The sequence below is a fragment of the Myxocyprinus asiaticus genome, chromosome 25 (assembly GCF_019703515.2).
Source record: "Myxocyprinus asiaticus isolate MX2 ecotype Aquarium Trade chromosome 25, UBuf_Myxa_2, whole genome shotgun sequence".
Taxonomy (NCBI): Eukaryota; Metazoa; Chordata; class Actinopteri; order Cypriniformes; family Catostomidae; genus Myxocyprinus; species Myxocyprinus asiaticus.
In genome coordinates this window covers 23,604,986-23,629,313 of record NC_059368.1, presented here as the reverse complement: position 1 = coordinate 23,629,313, position 24,328 = coordinate 23,604,986, and the positions used below count along the sequence as shown (strand labels likewise).

Below are 24,328 nucleotides of genomic sequence, written 5' to 3'. Positions count from 1 at the left end.
ATTACTTAATAAATATCATTCTGATTCTGAAAGATTATTTTGTGAATCCTCATGTAGTACCTCTACAGACCAATAGGTGGCAAAATAGTTCTAAATAAGAATCTGTGGACACGTCATGTCGCAATTACCGTAAAGTACCGTAGATAACCACCCTGCATTCCAAACGGGATAAATCACCCTCCGAAGGGCACTTTGTAGGGAGAACAATCATGATACCCATGCTGTAAGATCACTTCAAACAGAATTTTCAATAAAAAGACTTATAAAATGAGCTCTGAATTACCCTTATTTTTGAGCCCCACACCTTTTAGCCCTTCATAGTTCTCACAGTAAATGGTAAAGTCTTCGAAGGGAATAGGGCATAGGGATGATCACTTCTGAATGGACGCCCCCTAGTCTCGATTATCTAGTTAAAATGGCGTCTACATGGAAAACATATTTAACGGTTGCGCATTTTATCGCCTTGTGTATCCTCACTAAAACCCAATCAAGACAAATAACCACGGTGCGTGATTTTTCGTTTTAGTCTAATTTCTTTTCACGTTTAGGTTACATGCATTTACGTGTTTAGCTAGAACATAAGCTTACCAGATAGATAACTAACAAGTTATTTGACATTTATTTTGTTTCTAAAGATGTTTACACTTCTGTTTTGATTACCATTGACCCGTTTAGGCTGATGTTCGCAGTTAATTTACCCAAACCAGTGACCATCAGCACTGAGATCTTCAAAATAAGGTTGCCGTCTAGTCAGAATCATGTAAACAAACGAGTGTTGATTTTGTGTTTGTTTGTGTTGTCAGGAGACTGTCGTGTTGAATGTGACAGCGGTTAGTGAAATTCGCCAGATAAAGTACAGTGTACAGGTAAGGTTAAAATGTAATCATTTCATAGATGTCACATTTGTGAGCAGTGTGACGTCATATCATGTTATGTTTTATGAAGGATTGATAATTTGAAACAGGCTCATATCTATTTCTGTCTTTCAGATTAACTTGAATGTAGGTCTCTGGGATAATGAAACATTTATTAATGGAGCTCCTCTCAAATCTCCAGGAGTCACAAGGCTGACATGTCCTGCTCTGCTCTGTAAGCATCCTTGTACACGGCCTTCCTCCTTTTTGAATTGCTAATCAGGCTTATTCCTTGTACTTACAGTCTAGAGTAACTCTAGTGGGGTAGTTATTAGAACGCATACTATAATCAAGATGATTATTCACATTCTCTGTCTCTGCAGTGGATGGCTATAATGTGAGCTCTGGTAGGACAGCTGGTGTGTTGGTCAGCAGTGAACTGAGGCTGATGTTGAATCAGTCATCTATTCAGAGTGATGCAGGAGAGCAGATTGTGTTACTCTTCCTGAGTCAGGAGATAATCCAGCTGGCAGATGAAAAGGTTAGTCATGTGTATTGCAGCCAGCCAACAGTGGTTACCCTCTAAACAAAAATGAAAAATCATCTGATTTTACTGTAAATTGTGTTATGCACAGGGTTTCCACGGTCATGGAAAACCTGGAAATATCAGGGAACTTTAAAATTGTGATTTCCATGCCTGAAAAAGTCATGGAAATATCTATAGTGAATATATTTTTTTAGTTATACTCTGCTCAGGGTTTCCAAACTTTTTGATGGCAAGGGCCCTAAAGTATGATGATCCTCCTGCAAGGGACCCCCTTCCTAAAATATAATGGCAGGTTTATATGTTTTTATGTATAAACCACACTATTTTCTGAAACTGTAAAAAATGGGGATGATATAGACACATGTTAGCAAAATTAAATTATTGGCTTTTATATTTTTATTGCAGTAAAGCCAAAATAAATTAAAACATTATCTGTAAAAACATTATTTGCTTTGTTATAAGTTTACAATGTACTTTTTTCTTACGTTATTTTAACTATAAGGTGTAAATATTGTTCCAAAGTGACTTGACAAAGAATATGGCTTTAATGCCACCGTGAGCAAGTTAACTGTGATGGCTTAAAGGTTCTTCAAATATACATATGTTTGTGTTTTTAATCACAAAGCTATATGCCGATTTGTGTTTTATTTCTATGATTAAAAACCAAGGGTGTCAATGCAATAAAATAATCATGATTAATCTCATAATTTCCAACCAGTCTTTAGACAGCACAGCAGAAAGAAACAGTAATGTAATCTAATAGGTTAAGGTCATTTTACATTTTACGCTGACCCTCTAGCACCCCCTAGGGGTACCCGGATCCCAGTTTTAAAACCCAATATATAGAGGACAGTGTCTATAAATGTATTAAAAAATAAATAAGTCATTATTTAGAAATTGTGAATGACTGGAAAAAAATCATGGAACTTCATTATATAAAGGTGTGCGAATCATATAATTACATCTCTTTCACAGAGTAATTTATTGAAAACGTGGATAGTTGGAGACGTGGAGTTTTTCTTTCTTTTTTTTTTAATTACAGCTTTAATGCCATAGAAAAAGACTGAACACAACATTGAGGCTTTGCAGATGAATATGATCAAGCAATGGATGTCAACATCTCCACTGCTTTACATTTTGTAGGTCCAGCAGCCTGACATCTGTGAGGTGGAAATCCTTTGGAACTTGAAGTCTGAAGAGGTCAAACAGGTTACCAACTTTTACCCTTCATCAAGAAGCAAGCTCTCCGCAATCCCACCAGAGAACGATGTCTTAGTGACTGACGCATCAGTAGAAAATAAAGGTAGCTGACGTGGCATAAAGTGCTATATTGTGTGCTCTAGGTTTAAAATGGTATAGATGCAAGAAGTGAAATTTTGGGGGCCTGGGTAGCACAGCGAGTAAAGACGCTGATTACCACCGCTTGAGTTGCGAGTTCGAATCCAGGGCGTGCTGAGTGACTCCAGCCAGGTCTCCTAAGCAACCAAATTGGCCCAGTTGCTAGGGAGGGTAGAGTCACATGGGGTAACCTCCTCGTAGTTGCTATAATGTGGTTCGATCTCGGTGGGGCGCGTGGTGAGTTGAGCGTGGATGCCACGGAGAATAGCGTGAAGCCTCCACACGCGAGGAGAAATTTCGAGATATCTAGAGAGCAGGATGATCAATGACCAATTTAATGCTTATAATAATATAAATATATTATAATATAAATAAAATGTTATATTATAATAAAATATATTCAATTAATTATATTTACAATTTAAATGTACAATTATATTACTGAAATATTTCACAATTATTTCACTAATAAAAATGGAAATAAATAGTTTATTACCCATTGACGTGACATGTGTTACTGATCTTAAGGGCAGGTAACACCTTTGTTCATTTTCCAAGCAGAAACGGTTTTTGTCTGATGTTGATTATCTCAAAATGGCCAAATATAATCCAATATCGGTTGTGAACTTTTTCTAAGACTTATTTTACAAGAGCATAAGTTGAAGACAAATGGGATTCTCCGGACAAGCACCAGCAGTTTTGTCAAACAAAAGTCTGGCATCTTCTGCTAAAACATCCTGTGACCTACAAGTGTTGTCATGTCTGTGAAAAGTCTGCTGCTTGTGTGTTCATTGTGGCTAATGATTTACTATCTATGTGTTCACAGGTGGAGACCAAGTGCTCAACACCACCAGCCACTATCTACTAAAACATGCAGAGACCACTAGGGAGGAGATCGCAGCTCCAGGGAAGCTTCCTGAAACACCCTTGCGCATGGACCCTGATACCCTGTATGAGTCCAGAGAGGAAGAGGAAAAGAGTTCAGATTACTTACTTCCTGAGGTTCCTCTCAGAGAGTCAGTGTCCTCTTACAGTGTGAGTGCTTGTGTTATGGCAGCATTTATGCTAATACAAATAATTCATTTAGACATAGAATTAGATTATAGGACAAATATCTAAATTTGGCTAATTTACAGTTTTGCTATAGTCTTGCACAGAGCAGTAATACTGACTTAGATATTTGTTAATCTCTGTGCAGTATACAGTGCTGTGAAAAAGTATTTGATTTCTTCTGGTTGTGTATATCTCATAGTAAATTGTTTAAAAAAATTCAAACAAAATCCAACATAAAACAAAGGCAATTTGAGTAAACACAAAATAGTTTTTAAATGATAATGTTATTTATTGAAGCAAAAAAGTTATCCAATACCAACTGGGTCTTTGTTGAAAAAGTATTTGCCCCTTAGTAAATCCCCAAATGTATAAAACTGCATTCATAATGGGGTTAAACTGGACTAGACATACCCAGACCTGATTACTGCCAGCCCTGTTCAATCAAATCAACACCTAAATAGAACTTTTTCAGCAGCATGAAGTTGGCTAAAAGGTCTTACCCAGTATTATGCCATGGTTGAAGGAAATTCCAGAAATGTTAAGGAAAAAGGTGACTGAAATACATCAGTCTGGGAAGGGTTACAAAGCTATTTCAAAGGCTCTGGGACTCCAAAGAACCACAGTGAGAGCCATTGTCTCCAAATGTAGAAAAATTGGCAGAGTAGTGAACCTTCCCAGAAGTGGCAGACCTTCCAAAATTCCTCCAAGAGCACAGCGACGACTCATCCAGGAAGTCACAAAAAAGCCAAGGACAGCATCTAAGGAACTGCAGGCCTCTCTCGCATCAATAAAGGTCACTGTTCATGACTCCACTATCAGAAAGACACTGGCCAAAAATGCCATCCATGGAAGAGTGGCGAGGCGAAAATCACTGTTAACCCAGAAGAACATTAAGGCTTGTCTGAATTTTGCCAAAACACACCTTGATGATCCTCAGAGCTTTTGGTAGAATGTTCTGTGGACTGATGAGTTGAAAGTGGAACTGTTTGGAAGACAGGGGTCCCGTTACATCTGGCGTAAATCAAACACAGAATTCCACAAAAAGAACATCATACCTACAGTCAAGCATTGTGGTGGCAGTGTGATGATGTGGGGATGCTTTGCTGCTTCAGGGCCAGGGCGAATTGCAATAATTTAGGGAAACATGAATTCTGCCTCTACCAGAAAATTCTAAAGGAGAATGTTCGGTAATCAGTCCGTGAGTTGAAGTTCAAGCGCAACTGGATTATGCAGCAAGACAATGATCCAAATCATAGGAGTAAGTCCACCTGTGAATGGCTCAAAAGAATCAAAATTAAAGTTTTGGAGTGGCCTAGTCAAAGTCCTGACTTGAACAAGATTGAGATGCTGTGGCAGACCTTAAACGGTTAAAGCAGTTCCCAAACTTAAACCAGTTCTGCACAGAAGAGTGGGCCAAAATTCCACCACAGCTTTGTGAAAGACTGATCTCCAGTTATCGGTAGCAGTTGTTGCTGCTAAAAGTGGCACAACCAGCTATTAAGTTTAAGGGGGCAGTTAGTTTTTCAAATGGGCGATATAGGTGTTGGATCACTTTTTTGCTTCAGTAAATATATATATATATTTGAAAACTGTATTTGTGGTTGCCTTTGTTTCATGTTATATTTCTTTTGAAGATCTAAAAGAGTTTAGTATGAAAAATACAAGAAAAATTCTTCCACAGCACTGTACAGTACTTGTAGCAAAATAGACAATACAGAAAATAATGAAGGGAGGAATAAAGGGGACATGGTTTCAATAAAAAAAAATACTGTAAATAAATAAATTGAACCTTAAGAGTAATAAATCACCCATTGAAGTATTGCTGTCGATTGCATCTCTCGTTATTTGTGTGTTTGGACAGGTGGTGTGCCAGTGGGTTGAAGAGCTGAGGGACAAACTGAGGAGGTTCTGGTCTGATTCAGTCCCACTCTTCTTCTTAGTCATGTGGGTGGTGGTAGTTGGTGTTGCAGGCTCAGCTGTCATTATTAAGATTCTGGATATTCTGTTCCCAACCTGTGAATACAGGTACAAGCTGCACCGACCTATTACTGGGTCTTTCAGTAGGCCCTATCATAGGTTTACAGTCATATAGCTGATTTTTGAATGTTTTTGAGCACTGAATTGGTAAGAATCACTGATTTCTTTTGTTGTTGTCTTTGTAGGGGAGTCTTTCATCTGAATCCAGAGACACTAATGCCAGATGATGAAAAACAGAGTCTAATAGATAACGCAGAGAATGAGGGGGAGATAACAGAAAAAAGCGTTTTGATCGAAAAGTGATGTTCATGGATGTGTTCTCGTCAGTTTTGTCATGTGGCTTTATTTGGTAAAGGATACCAATGACTTCAGTTTAGCACTTTAAAAAACAGAATTCTATTTTCACATGCTCTGTATAAAAGCAGTAGCAGCAGATTTTTCATTTTATTTTGTATTCACAATCCTTAGAGGAAAAATGCACATATACGTGGTGGAATTTTAAAGACTTATAAAGTTGAAATAAGCAGCGTATCGTGACAAAATGCCCCTACTTGAATTCTGATAGTAAAAACGGGCATGGAAATAATTAAGAATTGAATAAAGTTAGTTAATATTTGTAAAAAAAATTAATCAAAAAGATAACTAATGCAACTGATCTTGAACAGTCCTGTTTTGACTATTTAAATGGATGGGTTTTTTTTCTCACTTTGGATTTGTTTTTATAAGTGGCATGTATGAAATTTCCTATATTGTTATTTATCTTGCAAAGCGTCATGTAATATGCATTTTGCTTCAGATTCAGCTAATGATGTAACATTAAGCATGCATACTAGCAATGCAGTTCAGGTTTGAACTGCACTGGATGAATGACATTGATTTTTACATTTTGGGTTGCGCTCTGTATTACGTTTCATATAAGACTGACAAAGAGACAGTTCAATAATTTTCAGCATTGCACTGTAGCACTAATTTAGTCCCACTAAGAGAAGTTTATTACCGCTGATCTTAAAATGGCCAGTTTAACTGGACTCCTAAATTTCATTTTAGCCCTGAATGGCGGACCTGCTGTCATTGGATTGAATGAAATCCGTTGTGCATGTCACTTGTAAACATTACTTTTTTTTTCCACGGTTTGTTACATCAGTAAATTCTGCACAATAAAGGAGTTTCCTTAAATGAAATAATCCTGTTGTTTTAAAATGTTTATTCAGCAAAATATATAATTTTACAAATTGATCATAGCAAAGGAATGTCACTAATTAAGAGAAAACCAGAACTAGTCAATAGTTATTATAAAATTCAAGCGCCGAACATACCTTTAAGACACTCCGACACTGGTCTATTAATCATCATGATTCATTAGAATTGTGCAACGCTGGTAACTTTGGCCTTTAACCACACAATGGCACAGAAGGAACAATAAACTTGGTAACGTGCATAGCTCTTTGCAAAAACAAGGTAGCATTTGGTGACTAAACAGTGAATAGAAGGGTTTGCTAGTCTTTGGTCAGTCTGGTATAATAGCACTATAAACTAATAAATATTTTTACATATAAACTTTAAGGCAAGACCTATCTGGGCACAGGGAGCTGACCCCTGAAACAGCCCCTCAATTGTTCAAAGTGCTGATGTCGATTGTAAGCAGGAGCAAAGGAGATTGTTTAACCCCAGTATTTGTCAGGCCCCATCAGCAGGAGCCAAACTCTGCTATCCACTTCTCATATTTCTCTAGGTCAGCAGCAGATACAGACTTGGATACTTTCGTCAGTGCGGTCTTGAAATCCTCCATTGTAGTGGGCATGTGCATCTCATCTTTTGGTAAATTTCGAATCTCCTCTGGGGTCAAACCCTCGATCCGCCTTCTCATTGCCATCAGAGATGCGTCTCTGTGATTCAATTACAAAAACAGCAATGTTTTGATAGCACAACAGAACCTCAGTTTTTACCATTTTCAGGGAAATCAACCTACAACTGGTTTGTCTCTACATAATAAGCTGAGATAGAAAGTATTTTAACAGACAAAATACACACTTCAGCTTTCTAAGTTGAGGCATTTGAAGTGTATTAAAAAGGGTTAATAATCCCCTACAAACATTTTCCTTTTGGATTGAACTAAATGGCATTCTAATAATGTGATCAAGTATGTGGTATAAGGACAGCCATAGAGAGTGAGAGAATGGCATCATGGGTCAAGTTGACAGCTGTACCTGCAAACATTGGTAATGTCAGCACCAGAGTATCCCTCCATTTTCTCAGCGATCTTGTCCATGTCAACATCATTAGCCAGGTCCAGCTCTTTCAGATTGATCTTCAACAACTCCACTCTGCCTTTAGCTACAATAAAAGTTAGCATACAAACACATCCCTGAGCACTCTCATAGAGATTTATTATTTTTTAAATACATCTATTATGCATACGTATGTATTACGTTGTGATGGTGATCCTGATATTTTTCAGCCTTTTGAAAAGATTCAATATCTCTAAATGTATGCATTTACTTTGAAATGCCTTTAAAGATGATTTTTTTATCTAAATTAGAGGAACCATCATTTTGACCAAAAAAGCCATTGTAGCCAAGTATACTGAAAGTGTTTGATGCAAGAAGTAAAATATAGTAAGACTCTAGTTAAACTAATTCAAGGCATGCTTTCCACTGTTTTTCACCATGCAAACATGAATAGTATTTCTTTTTTTATTAATATGCACCATCATAAAACACAGTAAAACAAAGCAATATTTACCTACATATTTTGTTTTCCTAAAATATACGAAGAGTGCCATGCTGATTCTTCTTGGGTGAACTACCCCTTTAATGGTGCATGCAATTATCACAATGTTGCGTAATTTTTGATCACCGCCAATATATCATGAATAATCAATATTATTGCCCAACTCTACATGGACAACTTAGAATGTAACAGGATGATGTTGTGATGAATTCTGAGTACCTGAGGGCAGAGGGATATAAATTCTTTTCTCTAGTCGACGTCTCAGAGCTTCGTCAATGTCCCAAGGGAAGTTGGTGGCTGCCAGAACCATCACCATTTTTGAAGGGTCATTTTCAGACGTCCCACCAACACCTGGATAAGACAAGAGAAGCGTATATACAATGTATGAATTCTTTTTTCCAACCAATGAGAGGGTGCCTGTAATAACCACTAGTCAAAGCAGTTCACAAACAGTGTGTGTGCATTTGTGTAAAGATACACAACAGTACCATCCATCTGGACGAGTAGTTCAGCTTTGACACGTCTGCTGGCTTCATGTTCTTCTGAGGTTCCTCTACGGCTACATATGGAGTCTATCTCATCAATGAAGATAGTGGTGGGGGCATAAAATCGGGCCTGCATGTTCATGCAAACAAAAAGATGCAAATGTATTTAAAATATTACAATAGAACATACATTTGGCTATCGTGTTAAATATTTCACGTAATAATGAAGGCCAAGTATTAACATCTTCAGGAACCATGTGATTATACCATTTCAAACAGCAGCCGTACAAGTTTTTCAGACTCTCCTCTGTATTTAGAGGTAAGGGTGGAGGAGGAGACGTTAAAGAAGGTAGTTCTGCACTCAGTGGCAACAGCTTTGGCCAGCAATGTCTTTCCCGTGCCTGGCGGCCCGACCATCAAGACTCCCTGAAAAACACATTTGTTGTTTTTGTGTGTATAAGACATGTACAGAATACATCAGTCCAGAACAGACGGTGCACATGAAAGTTCATTTTGTTACACTGCATTTAAATAATTGTGTATCAAAGTAATTATACATGTGTTTAATTTTTTAAAGGTATAGTTCACAAAAAACAAACAAAAATCAAATAATTAATAAAGTGATTAAATCAAGTAAGCCAGCTACATCGATAATCTCATTGGATCTCAACGCTAATGCTTGTGACCAAACATGACATCATGTCGTAAGAACCAACTACGTTTAACGTTATCGACATATTCAAAATTAGCACTATTTTAATGTTTTGATTTGTGAGTGAATAACGACTTCAATTTCATTCAGTTCATCGCACAAAGTGACTTGGAATATAGTGCATGAGGCATACTGATTACTTTTAATGTGGTTTTATGGTGTTCTTTTGACATTTTTTAAGCTTGACACACCAGACTCACTAAGTCTCCCTGTGAAGACTTTTGAAAATTTGCCTTTTGTGTTCCACAGAGAAAAGAAAGTGAAACAGGTCTGAAGTGACATTAGGCTGACTAATAATGACAAAATATTCATATTTAGGTAAATTATTCCTTTAAAGGGATAGTTCACCCAAAAATGAAAATTCTCTCATCATTTACTCACCCTCATGCCATCCCAGATGTGTATGACTTTCTTTCTTCTGCAGAACACAAAGATTTTTAGAAGAATATCCCAGTTCTGTTGGTCCTTACAATGCATGTGAATGGTGACCAGTACTCAAAAGGTCCAAAAAGCACATAAAGTCAGCATAAAAGTAATCCATAAGACTCCAGTGGTTTAATCCATCTTCAGAAGCGGTATGATAGGTGTGGGTGAGAAACAGATCAATATTTAAGTCATTTTTTACTATAAATCTACTTTCACACAGCCCTCCTTTGCACGTTTACAAGAGTTCTTTTTCTTCTGTTTTCTGCCGATTTGCATTCTTCATGCATATTGCCACCTACCAGGCAGGGACAAGCAAGAAAAAAAGGGAGGGTTAAAGCAAAGGAAAAGAATAAATAAATTATATTTGCACAACAGCCCAGTAGGTGGCGTTATGCATGAACAATGTGAATCGGCAAAAAAAAAAAAAAAAACTGAAGACAACTGGAAAGAAAAAAAAATGCTGGTGAACTTGCATAGCAGGGATGTATGATAGTGGATTTATGGTAAAAAAGGACATACATTTTGATCTGTTTCTCACCCACACCTATCATATCGCTTCTAAAGATATGCTGCCTTTATGTGCATTTTGGACCTTCAAAGTTCTGCCAGCATTTACTTGCATTGAATGGACCTACAGAGCGGAGATATTTGTCTAAAAATCTTTGCTTGTGTTCTGCAGAACAAAGAAAGTCATACACATCTGGGATAGTGGTGGACCGATATGGGTTTTTTTATGGCCGATACCGATATCCAGAGAGCAGGGTGGCCGATAGGCCCATACAATGCCGATATATCACACAATTTAATATAGCAAATAACAAACATAAAATTGCAAAAAATGTATCTTATTTAGCACTATATTTACAAATTTCACACAATTGTATATTAATAAACTTTTATTATATTTAATTATCTTAAAAAAAAAAAAAAAGATTTCCGTTTAGTCATAACATGTTAGTAATTTATTTCTGCATGAAGAAATTGTTAATATATTAGAAAGAAGGAAATGACAGTACACACAGTAGTCCAGCATTACCAATCGCATTTTCTCATAAAAGATCCAAACCAACTGTACATACAGTACACAGTGAATATGACATTTACACAAAGCGCACGTGAAGCGCTTTTACTTTGAAGTTGCACTCATGCCCTTGTGCAGATCCAGCGAGAGCAGCAGCAATCTACTGAGAGTTTAAACGCCGTGGATCGTCTGCTTGGATTATCACGGACTGACTATCATGATTTGTGAATTATTAGAAGAACATTTGATCCTGATCCTGAAGTTTTGATTTTGGCTGATGGCATACACGCTTCAGAGGAAGATATTAGATGAGCGATGGATGGGAAGAAACGAGATATCTGCATATTTCCAGACAGTATATGATAGAGGTTTTATTGATATTTGCCTTTTTATCATTAGACAAGACAGTTAAGAGATACAGGGAACTGTTGAGAGAGATGAAGGAAACAGGCGAGTATTTTTACGTGTCGTGGCTCTGTAATGCGGACCGTTTAAATGAGACTTTGTTGCACACTGGTCTATTATTGTAGTAACACGATGGCACGTAACAAAAAAACGAACTGTGATTGGTCATTTACATGTCTCAGATGTAATCAGGCAATTCTCTGCACCCTTGTGGCCTTAAGAAACCAATCGGTTAAACGGGAACATTTATCGGCCAATGCGATAATTAAAAAATTCTGAATATCAGCCGATTTATCGGCCTTGACGATATATATCGGTCGACCACTAATCTGGGATGTCATGAGGGTGAGTAATTTTTGGGTGAACTATCCCTTTAAGTTTCCAGAGCATAATTTGTAAAAGATAAACTACATAACATAACCCTGGTTAAAACAGCTACAACGCTACATTTGCATTCCCAAGATCTAAAACTAGGACATTCAATATTTACTGTAGGTCTATCAGTTAATCTAATTCACATTGTCCACCAAAGATGTCTGAAGAGTTTGGGATGGGCTTACTGCAAAACATATGCTTCGTCAACAATGTCCCATATACTATACATAAAGGCACATCTGATTTTCGGTGAGGTTTTATAGGCATTCATACCTTCCATGGTCGCCTTATTCCTTTAAAGAACTCGGGCATCCACATGGGCAGAACCACTGCTTCTTTCAACAGCTTTTTTGCTTCCACCAGGTCAGCAATGTCATCCCTGTATTTAAAATTATTAATTAGCATCTTCTCACAATTTATCATGCATTAGATTTATCTGAGGACATTTGATGAAGTAAAATGTCTTAGAACTGGAAACACTTTGGCAGGAAAGTGGAAGAACACACCAAGTCACGTTAGGGTTTTGGGAGATGATGTCTCTCTCCAGAGTGTCAATCAGGTCTTTGTCCTCTCCTCCTCGGTCAAACCTCCTCACCTCTGTCTCAACACCCTCTGCTTTGGTCTATAGAAAATGTGTGGGGGCAGAGTGCTTTGTCAAATCTTTTATTATTATTTCTTTGCTAAACGTTTCTGTGAATTAGCTGTCAACGAGATTAACCTTAAGATGCATTTTTGCAAAAACAGTCCAAAATCATAGACATCAGATTGAGCAGGTTTCAACCAAAAGACCTTGATGTAGCTTTTGCAAGACCTCTAGTCAATTGTTTCCAGTCAAACGTACAAAGTGAAATCCAACACAAGCGTTTGAAATGGGTACTGCAGTCCAAATTCAAAATATTGGAGGGTTGTCTGCCCCACCCCAGACTCTAAGCTCATGCGGGTTGCCAGAATGTTGACATGCAAATTAGCCAACTCAGCATCCATTTTAAAGGATTTCTGGGCTTTAGGCAGTCTCCATCATCCAAAGGCTTCTCCAGTATTTATTCTTGTTTTACTACACCTCTGGTCATGGTGGTTTTTGGACGGATGGAAAGGCTTTTTAGGTTGGGTGGAATCTGTTAACTCTGATCCAGTTCGTTTGCTAGCTTCCATGGCTGCAGCACGCAGTGTTGTTTGCCTGCAAACTTGTTCAAATCTGGTAACCCGGCGGTGTTGAAATACTGTTGGTGAGTGGGCAGTGGGCGGGATCACACAGGCCAAAACATAAACAGAAATTCTGGCCCGGAATGGAAACTTCAAAGTAGAATATACTGGCTGTAGCATTGTTATCGGAGAAGCCAGTATTTCAACTTAGCATGTTTCCTAATTCTTTAATGACATATTATGGTCATTTTATGATTTAGTACAGTAAAAATATTACATATAGCACCTTTAACTCTTTCTGAAGTGTTTACCTTTTTGTAAGAAACCGGTATCACAGGTTTGTAATGTTAATACAACAAAAGACATTAGGTCCTTTGAGTAAATATTGTGTCCATTTCACTGAGCTTATGAGACAATTGGGATTGTACAAACAGCAGACAGAAAGGGGTAATGAATCATGTGTAACCCACAAGCTTGTTTCACATTGACCTTTACCAGCTACCTGTCCTTACCTTGTCATCTTTAGGCTTTGATGGATTTTCTTTCTTTTCTTTGCCTTTTTGAGATTTTCCCTTGTCACCGTTGATGACACGTGGTGAAGGCCGCTGCTGACCACGGAGGCCAACGCTTATCCGGTTACCATGACTTTTGCTGTCTTTATACGGCCCAGAGGATTTCCGCACTACACATGGAGAAGACCTGTTCAGAGACACACACAATAGTAGCAGGACATATAGTGGGGTTGTGTTGACTTTGGAGTAGCCCTTTAAGAATTTTACTGAGCTTGCTTCCTAATTAAAATGGCTGTAATCTCACATTCAAATGTTAATTGGTAAGCAGATTATAGTTTATATAACCGGCTAAACAGACTTTTAATAGCTTTAAGGGAAGCATAAAAGGGAGTGTGACGGACTGAGAAAAAGTGTGACGGAGAGCAAGAGGGAGAGTAAGCCAAATCAAGCCATTCAGGTCTTAATCTAACTCACATGACAGGAGCTCTGATGGGGGTTTTTAAACTCAGCAACAACAACTAAAGACAGTGTTCCCACACAATTTGGCCAATGAATTTCCATGACTTGTACAGTTATTTGATATTAATGACTAAGGATTTTTTTTTAATCAGTTTTTTTAGAGACTGATGGTGGATTTCCATTTGTTTGAGAGGTACCAATCGAAATGAAGAGATTTAAATTATTGCAAAAAATCAGTTAAATGTTTTATTATATTACTGTGCAGTTGTCTCCAATAAGACGACAAAACTTCCTGAATATGAGTAATACACAATTAGAGAAGCACATAATTATACAAAATTATATTCAGTAAAGACATTTCTATTACTTTTTCAAAACGTATTAACCTCGTGCGACCCCGCGCACTGATAAAGATGAAGTCCACATGTGTGGAAATTAGGACCGCATTCCCTCAAAAGTTGAAAAAAACGTGTTAGTTATTTTGAATAATTATAAACATTAACATATCTGTGGGTCATTAAGCTTAATTTTAATCACTGTACAATACGGTTCTATTCCTTTACATTAGTAAATGCATTCCTATATATTTACTGTGCTTTTTCAAATTGAGAATAAATGTATTCATGCAAAAGCTAAAAGATGTTGCTTTCAGAGGTTTTATATGGAGTTAGGATGAAAATAAGGTGCAGTTGGAGCTGTTCTGAGACCAATGCAGACAGACAGCACACTGGAGGTTAAGTCATTCACTAAATAGGGAACAAGGGTGCATCCTATAGCTTTCTATGTGCATTCACTCCTAAAATCAGACCAAAAGTTCAGTTTCAGGATGCAGATGATGTCTGGACCACTCAACATGTTTGGCAGACATGGGACAATGGCAATCAGTACAGATTCAACATGGTTGGCAGTGATTTGATGATGCTGGCCATTACTTTTATTTAGAATTATTTATTCAGCTTTACAGAAAAGTAGCTGTAATGCCTATAAAACATGAATAACCAACACTTCTGGACGCAAACTATTTGAGGAAAACAAAATATGACTTTCTATAGCATGGTATTATATAAATTTTCACAACTTAGTCCTGCTGTCCACATATGTGGACACCAATTTTTAGGAAAACTTTTTGCTCTAGAATGTTTTTATTTTTTTCTTGTTTACTAGGAGCTACTAGTTAAATCAAAAAAGAGAAATGGAAAATGCACACAGCAGTCACGCGGGGGTCTTAGGAGATTGATTCCAATGACTTTTCCAGGCCTTAAATAATAATAATAATAATAATAATAATAATAATAATAAATAAATAAAAAGACTCACAAAATTCTCTGGTATTAACCATGTAAAATGAAAACTCCCCAATGATTTGGACAAATATACACAAACATCAGTCTGTTTTCTGTGAAACACGCTACCTTATGTGTATATACACCATTTAAAAAAACTGTTAAAAAACTATTAAAATATGAGCACATACACAGTAATATGCAAAGGTTTTAGGCTGTTGTGAAAAATTTTAGAAAGTGAGGATGTTTTCAAATATAATGGCACGAATCATTTTTATATGTCAATTAACTTCATCCAAAGTGCGGTAAACATAATTTTTTTTTTTTTTTTAAACGATATTTAGAAAAAAATAGTTTCTCAAGGTTGTTGGGAGATCTTTTGTTTGAAGCATCTTGGAGAACTTGTCACAGTTCTATGTATTTAGGCTGTCACAATTGCTCCAGCCTCTTCATGAAATCCCAGACAGACTCGATGTTCAGATCTGGGCTCAGTGAGGGCCATACCATCTGTTGCAGGACTTCTTGTTCTACTACTTCTATTCACAATAGGAACGTTTGGGAATCTAAAACTGATATTTCCTATTGACACACTGAACCACAAGACAAAAATAACCATTTAAAGACAAATGTTTTTGGGAAACATCATGTGCCCAAGACTTTTGCACAGTACCGTAAAAGAGCTTGTGAGATCTGTGTTATCCTGTGATGAGACAGAGTTGGGACTGAATAAAAGCGCAAGCACAAAGACGACTGCACATGGACTACATACCGGTGTTCCACATGAACAGGCATAATATCATTCTCCTGGCCAAAACTGCTGGGTTTGGATGGGGTCGACTCCAGCTGGAAGCTCTCAAGTGTTGCCATGATTTCCCGAACTTGCTTCGTTTCCTCATTTATCTCCTGCCAAACCTGGATGAGACAGTTAAAACACACATGTACCATTATGTGCCAGCTATTTTGCAATGCTGGACGATTATAACAAGTAAAAACATGAAATGGCCTGAATCATACATTAGCACAATAGTGTCAGGTAGTGTACAGTATCCAGAAGGAGAAACACTTACCTGTTGCCATTTCTGCTGTAGAGAGGAGTCTCTCACTGAGTACATGTATTTTCTGATCTGCTCCAGGACCCCCTGATAACAGACCACTGCAGAGCTGTAGTTTCCCAGCAGGGCATATTCCCTGGCCAGCTTCACATTCTCATTGATCTCCCCCAAACTCATTCTGCAACAGTTCAAACACACGAGTGACAGCTGAAGATCTTTTGGATGTTTAGATGGCATTATTAAAGGACACGGAGACACAAAATTAATACTTGTGTGAATCTAAATAATATCTATTTAGAAAAGAGCAACCAATATCAGTTAATAGCACTACCAATGAATCACAAAACCACATACACCTGGGAAAAAATAAACGAGGCACTTTCAATATCTTTATACAGATCCATCAACGTTTTTGGCATTGTCCAGATACTATGACAAACATCTGACATTAGTATACAGCAAAACAAAACAAGCACAGTTCATCATTACAGTTGTAACGGTTTGTGTAGTAATCGAGTTAGACATCGGAAGACTTTAAATTACAAACCTGTACAGTAATGAAGTTTGATGAAGTTAATGAAGCACAACATTCAGCAACTACTGGCGACAAGAACTCATGTGTGTGTGCTGTTGTAGACGAGGAGAATTTTATTTGCAACTACTTTAGATCCACACTCATGCTCATATCTTCACATAAGAGTTCACTTGTTTGGGAAGGGCACCTGTGAAGTGATTGTGAAGGCGGAAACAAATATGAAAATTACCCGCGCAGCAGCTTTTCAACATAAAAGTCATTATCGCGTGACAACTTTTTCAAATATTTAAAACTGACAAAAACAAAATCAGTCAATGACATTAAAGAATAATTCAATAAAACACTAAAGTATATAAAATTTTTAGTCCTTAATTCCACAGTGAAAGACACTAAGATTTTTTTTTCAAAATAAAAGTCCCAATAACTACACTCTCTTTGCAAAATAAAAGTCGTTATCTGTGTCCTTGTCCCAAACCAAAGTTTGCCATTTATTCAGACCATAATCAAAACATGTCCAAAATTTTTATTGTTATTTCCATGGTTATAAACAAATATAATTTCCTCGACCAAGATGAGGAAGATGACAAGAGACCAAATACACATACCAGGATACTGCTGGATGTAGACAATGACGAAATTGTCTTCTTTTTGATGCAGCCTTCTTGGACACATTGAACAGACTGAGCAGAAAGGCTGTGTGCAAATTGTAACTGAATCAAAACACTTCTAAATGAAATGTTTAAAACTAGATATGTCTGGCAAGCTATGCACTTACTGTCAATGAGCTTAAATATCTAAAGTCTGTTTCAATGATATAGAACAGTGTTAACTGAAATCACAGAATGTTCAGATGATCTTTCAGAAGTTTTCTTCACTGGCAGCAACTGTGTTCCTGGGTGTGATGAGATGACCAGTGACGCAACAGTAGTCAGAATCCTTTCAAATGTAAGAATGATGAGGTTTTTTTTTTTTGAGAACTGATTACAAGTAGGTTTTGTAAAGGGACATATTTCTCTGGATAACCATGAATACGTGTGGAGGTAAATACTGACATGCAGTTGAATGTCTTTTTGCACATAAAATATAATGTAGATAATGTAGAAAGGGAAGGGGAATTCCTCCATGTAGGACCGAATCTCTGGCAGCTCACCCGGACCTTTAAATATGGGAACTTTGATATCCAATATAGAGTCCTGGCAAGGAGAGATTAATTAAATAATATTATAAGTGCTACAGATATAAATATATACTTATATTTACTTATTTTAGTAATTGCATAGGTTCTGATTATGTCAAAAGTATACATTTCAGCAAAACTGCACTCAAAAACATAGATCCTTGAGAATCAAACTGATTCCTCACCCTGGAGTTGTCCAGAACTACAAATATGACAAAGATGTTTGCAATGCGAGCAGCCTGAACAGCAGCTGCAACTCTCTCTTTCCCCTCCAAGAACAAGCCCATACCATCAGACACTACTAGCAACAACTGAGATGTCTCTGTTCAGAAATGGAGAAAAAGCAATCAATTGAAGAGTGTATTAGACCAGACTATGATCCAAGAAAACGAGACTCAAAAGGTACAGAACTTAGGTTGCTTTGCATTCACCAGTGTTAGTTGAAACAGGGTTGTGCTGTTTGGCTGCCACAAACATATTCGCTGAAGTCTCCAAAAACTGAAAAATAAAAAAAAGGTTACTTTAAATTACTTTGGGATATACCATCACAGTCATCACATTTCAAGTATTCCAATACTTATAATACCAATTCAATACTCAAGAGACCTTAAAAATGCTTTTAGGAAGCCACTAATATATATATATATATATATATATATATATATATATATATATATATATATATATATTCACACAGTTGTGCTCAAAAGTTTGCATACCCTGGCAGAAATTGTGAAATTTTGGCATTGATTTTGAAAATATGATTGATCATGCCTTTTGATGACTGACAGGTCTTTTATTTAAGGATAGTGATCATATGAAGCCATTTATTATCACATAGTTGTTTGGCTCCTTTTTAAATCATATTGATAACAGAAATCACCCAAATGGCCCTGGTCAAAAGTTTACATAACCTTGAATGTTTGGCCTTGTTACAGACACACAAGGTGACACAAACAGGTTTAAATGGCAATTAAAGGTTAATTTCCCACACCGGTGGCTTTTTAAATTGCAATTAGTGTCTGTGTATAAATAGTCAATGAGCAGGCTAGATACTGAGCCATGGGGAGCAGAAAAGAACTGTCAAAAGACCTGCGTAACAAGGTAATGGAACTTTATAAAGATGGAAAAGGATATAAAAAGATATCCAAAGCCTTGAAAATGCCAGTCAGTACTGTTCAATCACTTATTAAGAAGTGGAAAATTCAGGGATCTCTTGATACCAAGCCAAAGTCAGGCAGACCAAGAAAGATTTCAGCCACAACTGCCAGAAGAATTGTTCGGGATACAAAGAAAAACCCACAGGTAACCTCAGGAGAAATACAGGCTGCTCTGGAAAAAGACGGTGTGGTTGTTTCAAGGAGCACAATACGACGATACTTGAACAAAAATGAGCTGCATGGTCGAGTTACAAGAAAGAAGCCTTTACTGCGCCAATGCCACAAAAAAGCCCGGTTACAATATGCCCGACAACACCTTGACACGCCTCACAGCTTCTGGCACACTGTAGTTTGGAGTGACGAGACCAAAATAGAGCTTTATAGTCACAACCATAAGCGCTATGTTTGGAGAGGGGTCAACAAGGCCTATAGTGAAAAGAATACCATCCACATTGTGAAGCATGGTGGTGGCTCACTGATGTTTTGGGGGGGTGTGAGCTCTAAAGGCACAGGGAATCTTGTGAAAATTGATGGCAAGATGAATGCAACATGTTATCAGAAAATACTGGCAGACAATTTGCATTCTTCTGCACGAAAGCTGCGCATGGGACGCTCTTAGACATTCCAGCATGACAATGACCCTAAGCACAAGGCCAAGTTGACCCTCCAGTGGTTACAGCAGAAAAAGGTGAAGGTTCTGGAGTGGCCATCACAGTCTCCTGACCTTAATATCATCGAGCCACTCTGGGGAGATCTCAAACGTGCGGTTCATGCAAGACGACCAAAGACTTTGCATGACCTGGAGGCATTCTGCCAAGACGAATGGGCAGCTATACCACCTGCAAGAATTTGGGGCCTCATAGACAACTATTACAAAAGACTGCACGCTGTCATTGATGCTAAAGGGGGCAATACACAGTAAGAACTAAGGGTATGCAGACATTTGAACAGGGGTCATTTCATTTTTTTCTTTGTTGCCATGTTTTGTTTTATGATTGTGCCATTCTGTTATAACCTACAGTTGAATATGAATCCCATAAGAAATAAAAGAAATGCGTTTTGCCTGCTCACTCATGTTTTCTTTAAAAATGGTACATATATTACCAGTTTTCCAAGGGTATGCAAACTTTTGAGCACAACTGTATATCAGACTCATGTTAAAAGGCCTTTTTTCCTATATAGCCTACCTGGTGCATGTTTGTAACTTTTAGCAAGGTAGGAGAGCCAGTTGGTTCTACGGACCCAGTCACTGTGAGAGGCTCTTTCTGTCAGTATTTTGACTGCCATCGGGAGGAGGCACAGTGCATTCTCTGCTCCCTCGTCTGGTGCTCCACCTCCAGAAAACTGCAGACCATCCAGCACAGCGCCAGACTGTATGGCCCTCTGCAGGTCAACCAGGCTCAGTGGACGGTTCCTGGGTCAGCACGAATTTGAGAGTACACATTCATTCATTCAAATGGAGCTCAAATTGACTGATACTGAAATATAAAATTTTTAGTATTGAGTTCTGACCTTTTCCTGTAAAGGCTGAGAGTGTTGAGGCAGTACAAGAGGACTTGTCCATCTCTCTGGACACTGGAGAAACATGAGTCTTTAGTGCACAGCAGGGCTAAGCGGATGCGGTCTGGCCACACACCCGCACACAGCAGCCCACTGCCCCAGTCCTCAGCGTCCAGCACCGCCAGCTGCATCTCTATGACTTCCTGTGCCAGCTAAGACAAGAAGTCAGAGGTAGGGCTGATTAAAATAAAATGTAATTTGAGGGATTATGGCATCACCCTGTATGTGGGTAGTTGATGCATAACATGTCTATGGACTTTTATTTATAAATAAAGATTTTAGGTTCAAATTTATATCAATGTATAAAGGAAAGTGTATATGATAGTTCATGTTACTGGTCGCCATTTAAGTTTTTCCACTATTTTTAAACAGGTTTTTTCTTTTTGCCTTCATTAGTTCATTTTAAATGGTCCTGCAGTGTGACATCTAAATTTTTAACAAGTCTCTCATTTCATATATGTTATAAAAGGTTAAAATAATGATCAAAATGCTGTTTAAAATAGTTTAGTTAATAAAGTATAACATGTGATATTGCAAGACTTGTACTTCATGACATTTTATGTCAACTAACTGAAAATGAAATACCCAGAAGGATTGCTCATATTATTATCCAATGAAAATACATGTAATTTTTAGATTATAATATAAACATCTTCAAAATGCACAGAGAAACTATAAAACAGGCACTTCCGAGCCATGTGTGTATGTATTAACTATTGGTGGAAAGCAGTTGTCATTAGAACATGCACTCAGACAGTGGTGCATTTGTCATGCATGAAAACAGTCTATGTACCTGCTGGTTAGTGATGGTGCACTGATAAAAAGCATACACCTCTCCACAGGCCTGAAAAAGAGAACTGGGCAGATCCACTCCTCTCTGGAGCTGACCAGACAACAGAGATGCAGCATGGAGCAGAGAGGACATGGATGATGCAGGCGAATCTGAAGTAGGTTGAAGAGAGAATATCTACTAAAACATTTCTAAACAATGAACCAAAAAGTTAACCAGTCAAACCCACCTATAGAACTGTAAATATTACATAACCATAATTATGGTATGGTGTGCTTTCTGAGAAATAACAAAAAAGAAGATAAAGTCAAGGGTGTGATTCAATCACAGACGCACCCCATATGGCCCTCTTGATTTCTGAATGGACAGAGATGAGGAGGTCACACACAGTCTCCCGTCACACCTAGGGTGTGTAACACCATCTTTAGGTCCAGAGTATCCCAGCACACGCCCTTGTGCTCACCAGGGATGTAGATCTCAACACCTCGGTTCCTAATGGCTCAAGAAATTTCCCCATTTGCAGGATCCATAGTAAGAAACAACCTGGAACGCAATGCATTATAAGAGTAAGCCCAAAAAAAATAAAAAAAATCGGTTTCCATAGGACTACACTTTCACATGCTAAATCACATCTACTAAATAATATAAAATCCTGGCCTTTTGGGTCTACACTTTGCTCCATGGGCTGTTAGCTTATAATCCACTGTGGAGTCTGCACCAGTGTGATCTCAACCAAGGGGCACATCAAGGGCACTTCTCAAAGGGGTTGTGAGCACCTTCCTGAATTATGAAATTGCAATGGGACACCCTACTTTCTCATGGATTTCACAAATGCAGGTGAGCAAATCCACATTAAGACAATGAGGTTTGAAAGAGTTAAAGGGATAGTTCACCCAAAAATGAAAATTATCTCATCATTTACTCACCCTCATGATATCCCAGGTGTGTATGACTTTCTTTCTTCACGAGAACACATTTTAAGAAAAATATCTGAGTAGGTCCTTAAAATGCGAATGGAGATTTCTCTTTTGAAGCTCCAAAAAAAAATCACAGACAGTCATCATAAACTTCATCCATATACGAAACTAGCTGTTAATTTAATGTCTTCTAAAGCAACACAATCAATTTTGGTGCGAAAAGATAAATACTTTTTTTTTTTTTTACTCTAAATCATGCTTCCGGTCAGGAGCGGTTCGTGCATGTGACATAATCGCATTGGCATTTGAAAAACACGAGAACTGACGCACTTGCGTCACTTCCAGAAGAGCAGTGCTGTTTACAAGTGAGGAGGAACGCTGTACAGTAGCTTGGCTGATTTTGGTTTAGATCTGTATTTATCTGTTTCTTTCTTCACAATGGTGCGTTTGTGTGCTTATCCAGGGTGTTTCAACCGAATGAAGAATGTGAGATTACGTCGGCATCATGGCAACACGAATACGTCACCTCATGGACTCCACCCTCTCGTGAAGTTAACCCTCACGTTGGATTACAGTTAAAAAGTACTTAAATATTGGGGGCCTGGGTAGCTCAGTGGTAAATTATGCTGGCTACCACCCCTGGAGTTCGCTAGTTCGAATCCCAGGGCGTGCTGAGTGACTCCAGCCAGGTCTCCTAAGCAACCAAATTGGCCCGGTTGCTAGGGAGGGTAGAGTCACATGGGGTAACCTCCTCGTGGTCGCTATAATGTGGTTCGTTCTCGGTGGGGCACGTGGTGAGTTGAGCGTGGTTGCCGCGGTGGATGGCGTGAAGCCTCCACACGCGTTATGTCTCCGTGGCAACACGCTCAACAAGCCACGTGATAAGATGCACGTTGACGGTCTCAGACACGGAGGCAACTGGGATTCGTCCTCCGCCACCCGGACTGAGGCGAATCACTTCGCGACCACAAGGACTTAAAAAAGCACATTGGGAATTGGGCATTCCAAATTAAAAAAAAAATTAAAATAAAAAGTACTTAAATATTGACCCTTTTTTGCATCAAAAGTGATCAAGACGACATTAATTTAACCGCTGGAGTCATATCGATGAAGTTTATGCTGACTGTCTTTTGTGATTTTTGGAGCTTCAATAGAGAAATCTCCATTCACTTGAAATTTAAGGACTTACTGACCTAAGATATTTTTCTATTTTTCTTCAAATGTGTTCTGGTGAAGAAAGAAAGTCACACCTGGGATATCATGAGCGTGAGTAAATGATGAGAGAAAATGTTCTCCATTTATCTCACTGTGTTTGTACCTGAAGTTAGGGTGGGGGGATATTGTGGGCATGAATCCATCATTGATTCCTCGTACATTAATGGTTAATGACCCAGCATGCTCCAGGAGGGTGTTGAGTTGATCCAACACTGAAGGGCTAAAAAGAAAATTTATATGAAATGTGGCAATTAAAAAAAAATATAATGCTCTTGCGGAATTCTCAATTTCTAATTGTTTAATCACAGCATTCTGGTGTCAAATATTTTTGTATAATGACCGTTTAACTGTATATTTGACTGTTGTCCCTGGCAAACAATTTCCCACACTGCGCTAGTTTCTGGACATAGATCTCTAGTCTTTTGTTTCAGCTGACTTGCAGAAGTTGACATTGTCCAGGAGCAGCCAGTCTCCAGTGCCTGCACTAGTGTTCCATCCAACCACTCAAAGCCACCGTGAGTCCAACCGTCCTGTATCTGTGCCAAGTGCTCCTTCAGTAGAGTAAAGTCCATCTGCAGCTTTGACATGTCTGCAGAGTGAAG

The 24,328-nt window shown here is 38.1% G+C and overlaps 2 protein-coding genes and 1 pseudogene across 2 annotated transcripts; 1 reads left to right on the top strand and 2 right to left on the bottom strand.

Moving 5' to 3' along the window:
- Window positions 1-362: 362 nt before the first annotated feature.
- On the top strand, window positions 363-6,921 carry LOC127415969 (glycoprotein integral membrane protein 1-like). The gene is made up of 8 exons (XM_051655029.1): window positions 363-505; window positions 804-866; window positions 990-1,089; window positions 1,238-1,395; window positions 2,545-2,704; window positions 3,566-3,774; window positions 5,654-5,817; window positions 5,955-6,921. The coding sequence occupies exons 1-8, from the start codon at window positions 368-370 to the stop codon at window positions 6,070-6,072; spliced, it is 1,110 nt and encodes a 369-aa protein (XP_051510989.1). The 5' UTR covers window positions 363-367; the 3' UTR covers window positions 6,073-6,921.
- Window positions 6,922-6,953: 32 nt separating this feature from the next.
- LOC127415968 (katanin p60 ATPase-containing subunit A1) lies at window positions 6,954-17,120 on the bottom strand. Its single transcript, XM_051655027.1, has 11 exons — window positions 16,920-17,120; window positions 16,388-16,550; window positions 16,090-16,232; window positions 13,579-13,765; window positions 12,430-12,545; window positions 12,197-12,302; window positions 9,252-9,410; window positions 8,988-9,114; window positions 8,719-8,850; window positions 7,977-8,103; window positions 6,954-7,655 (listed from the first exon to the last, which is right to left on the bottom strand). The coding sequence occupies exons 2-11, from the start codon at window positions 16,547-16,549 to the stop codon at window positions 7,457-7,459; spliced, it is 1,458 nt and encodes a 485-aa protein (XP_051510987.1). The 5' UTR covers window position 16,550; window positions 16,920-17,120; the 3' UTR covers window positions 6,954-7,456.
- A 172-nt stretch (window positions 17,121-17,292) lies between these two features.
- Window positions 17,293-24,328, bottom strand: part of LOC127415981 (midasin-like) — a 49,306-nt pseudogene continuing 42,270 nt past the window's right edge.

What these genes read in the sequence shown, in the direction of transcription:
- LOC127415969 (XM_051655029.1), top strand. Translation starts at nt 368, where the DNA reads ATGATCACTTCTGAATGGACGCCCCCTAGTCTCGATTATCTAGTTAAA. An exon ending in TCCAGCTGGCAGATGAAAAG is followed by an intron (nt 1,396 to 2,544) that starts GTTAGTCATGTG and finishes TACATTTTGTAG; the next exon opens with GTCCAGCAGCCTGACATCTG. An exon ending in AGTCAGTGTCCTCTTACAGT is followed by an intron (nt 3,775 to 5,653) that starts GTGAGTGCTTGT and finishes GTGTTTGGACAG; the next exon opens with GTGGTGTGCCAGTGGGTTGA.
- LOC127415968 (XM_051655027.1), bottom strand. Translation starts at nt 16,549, where the DNA reads ATGAGTTTGGGGGAGATCAATGAGAATGTGAAGCTGGCCAGGGAATAT. An exon ending in TACGGCTGCTGTTTGAAATG is followed by an intron (nt 9,115 to 9,251) that starts GTATAATCACAT and finishes ATGAACATGCAG; the next exon opens with GCCCGATTTTATGCCCCCAC. An exon ending in TTATATCCCTCTGCCCTCAG is followed by an intron (nt 8,104 to 8,718) that starts GTACTCAGAATT and finishes CTTTTATTGTAG; the next exon opens with CTAAAGGCAGAGTGGAGTTG.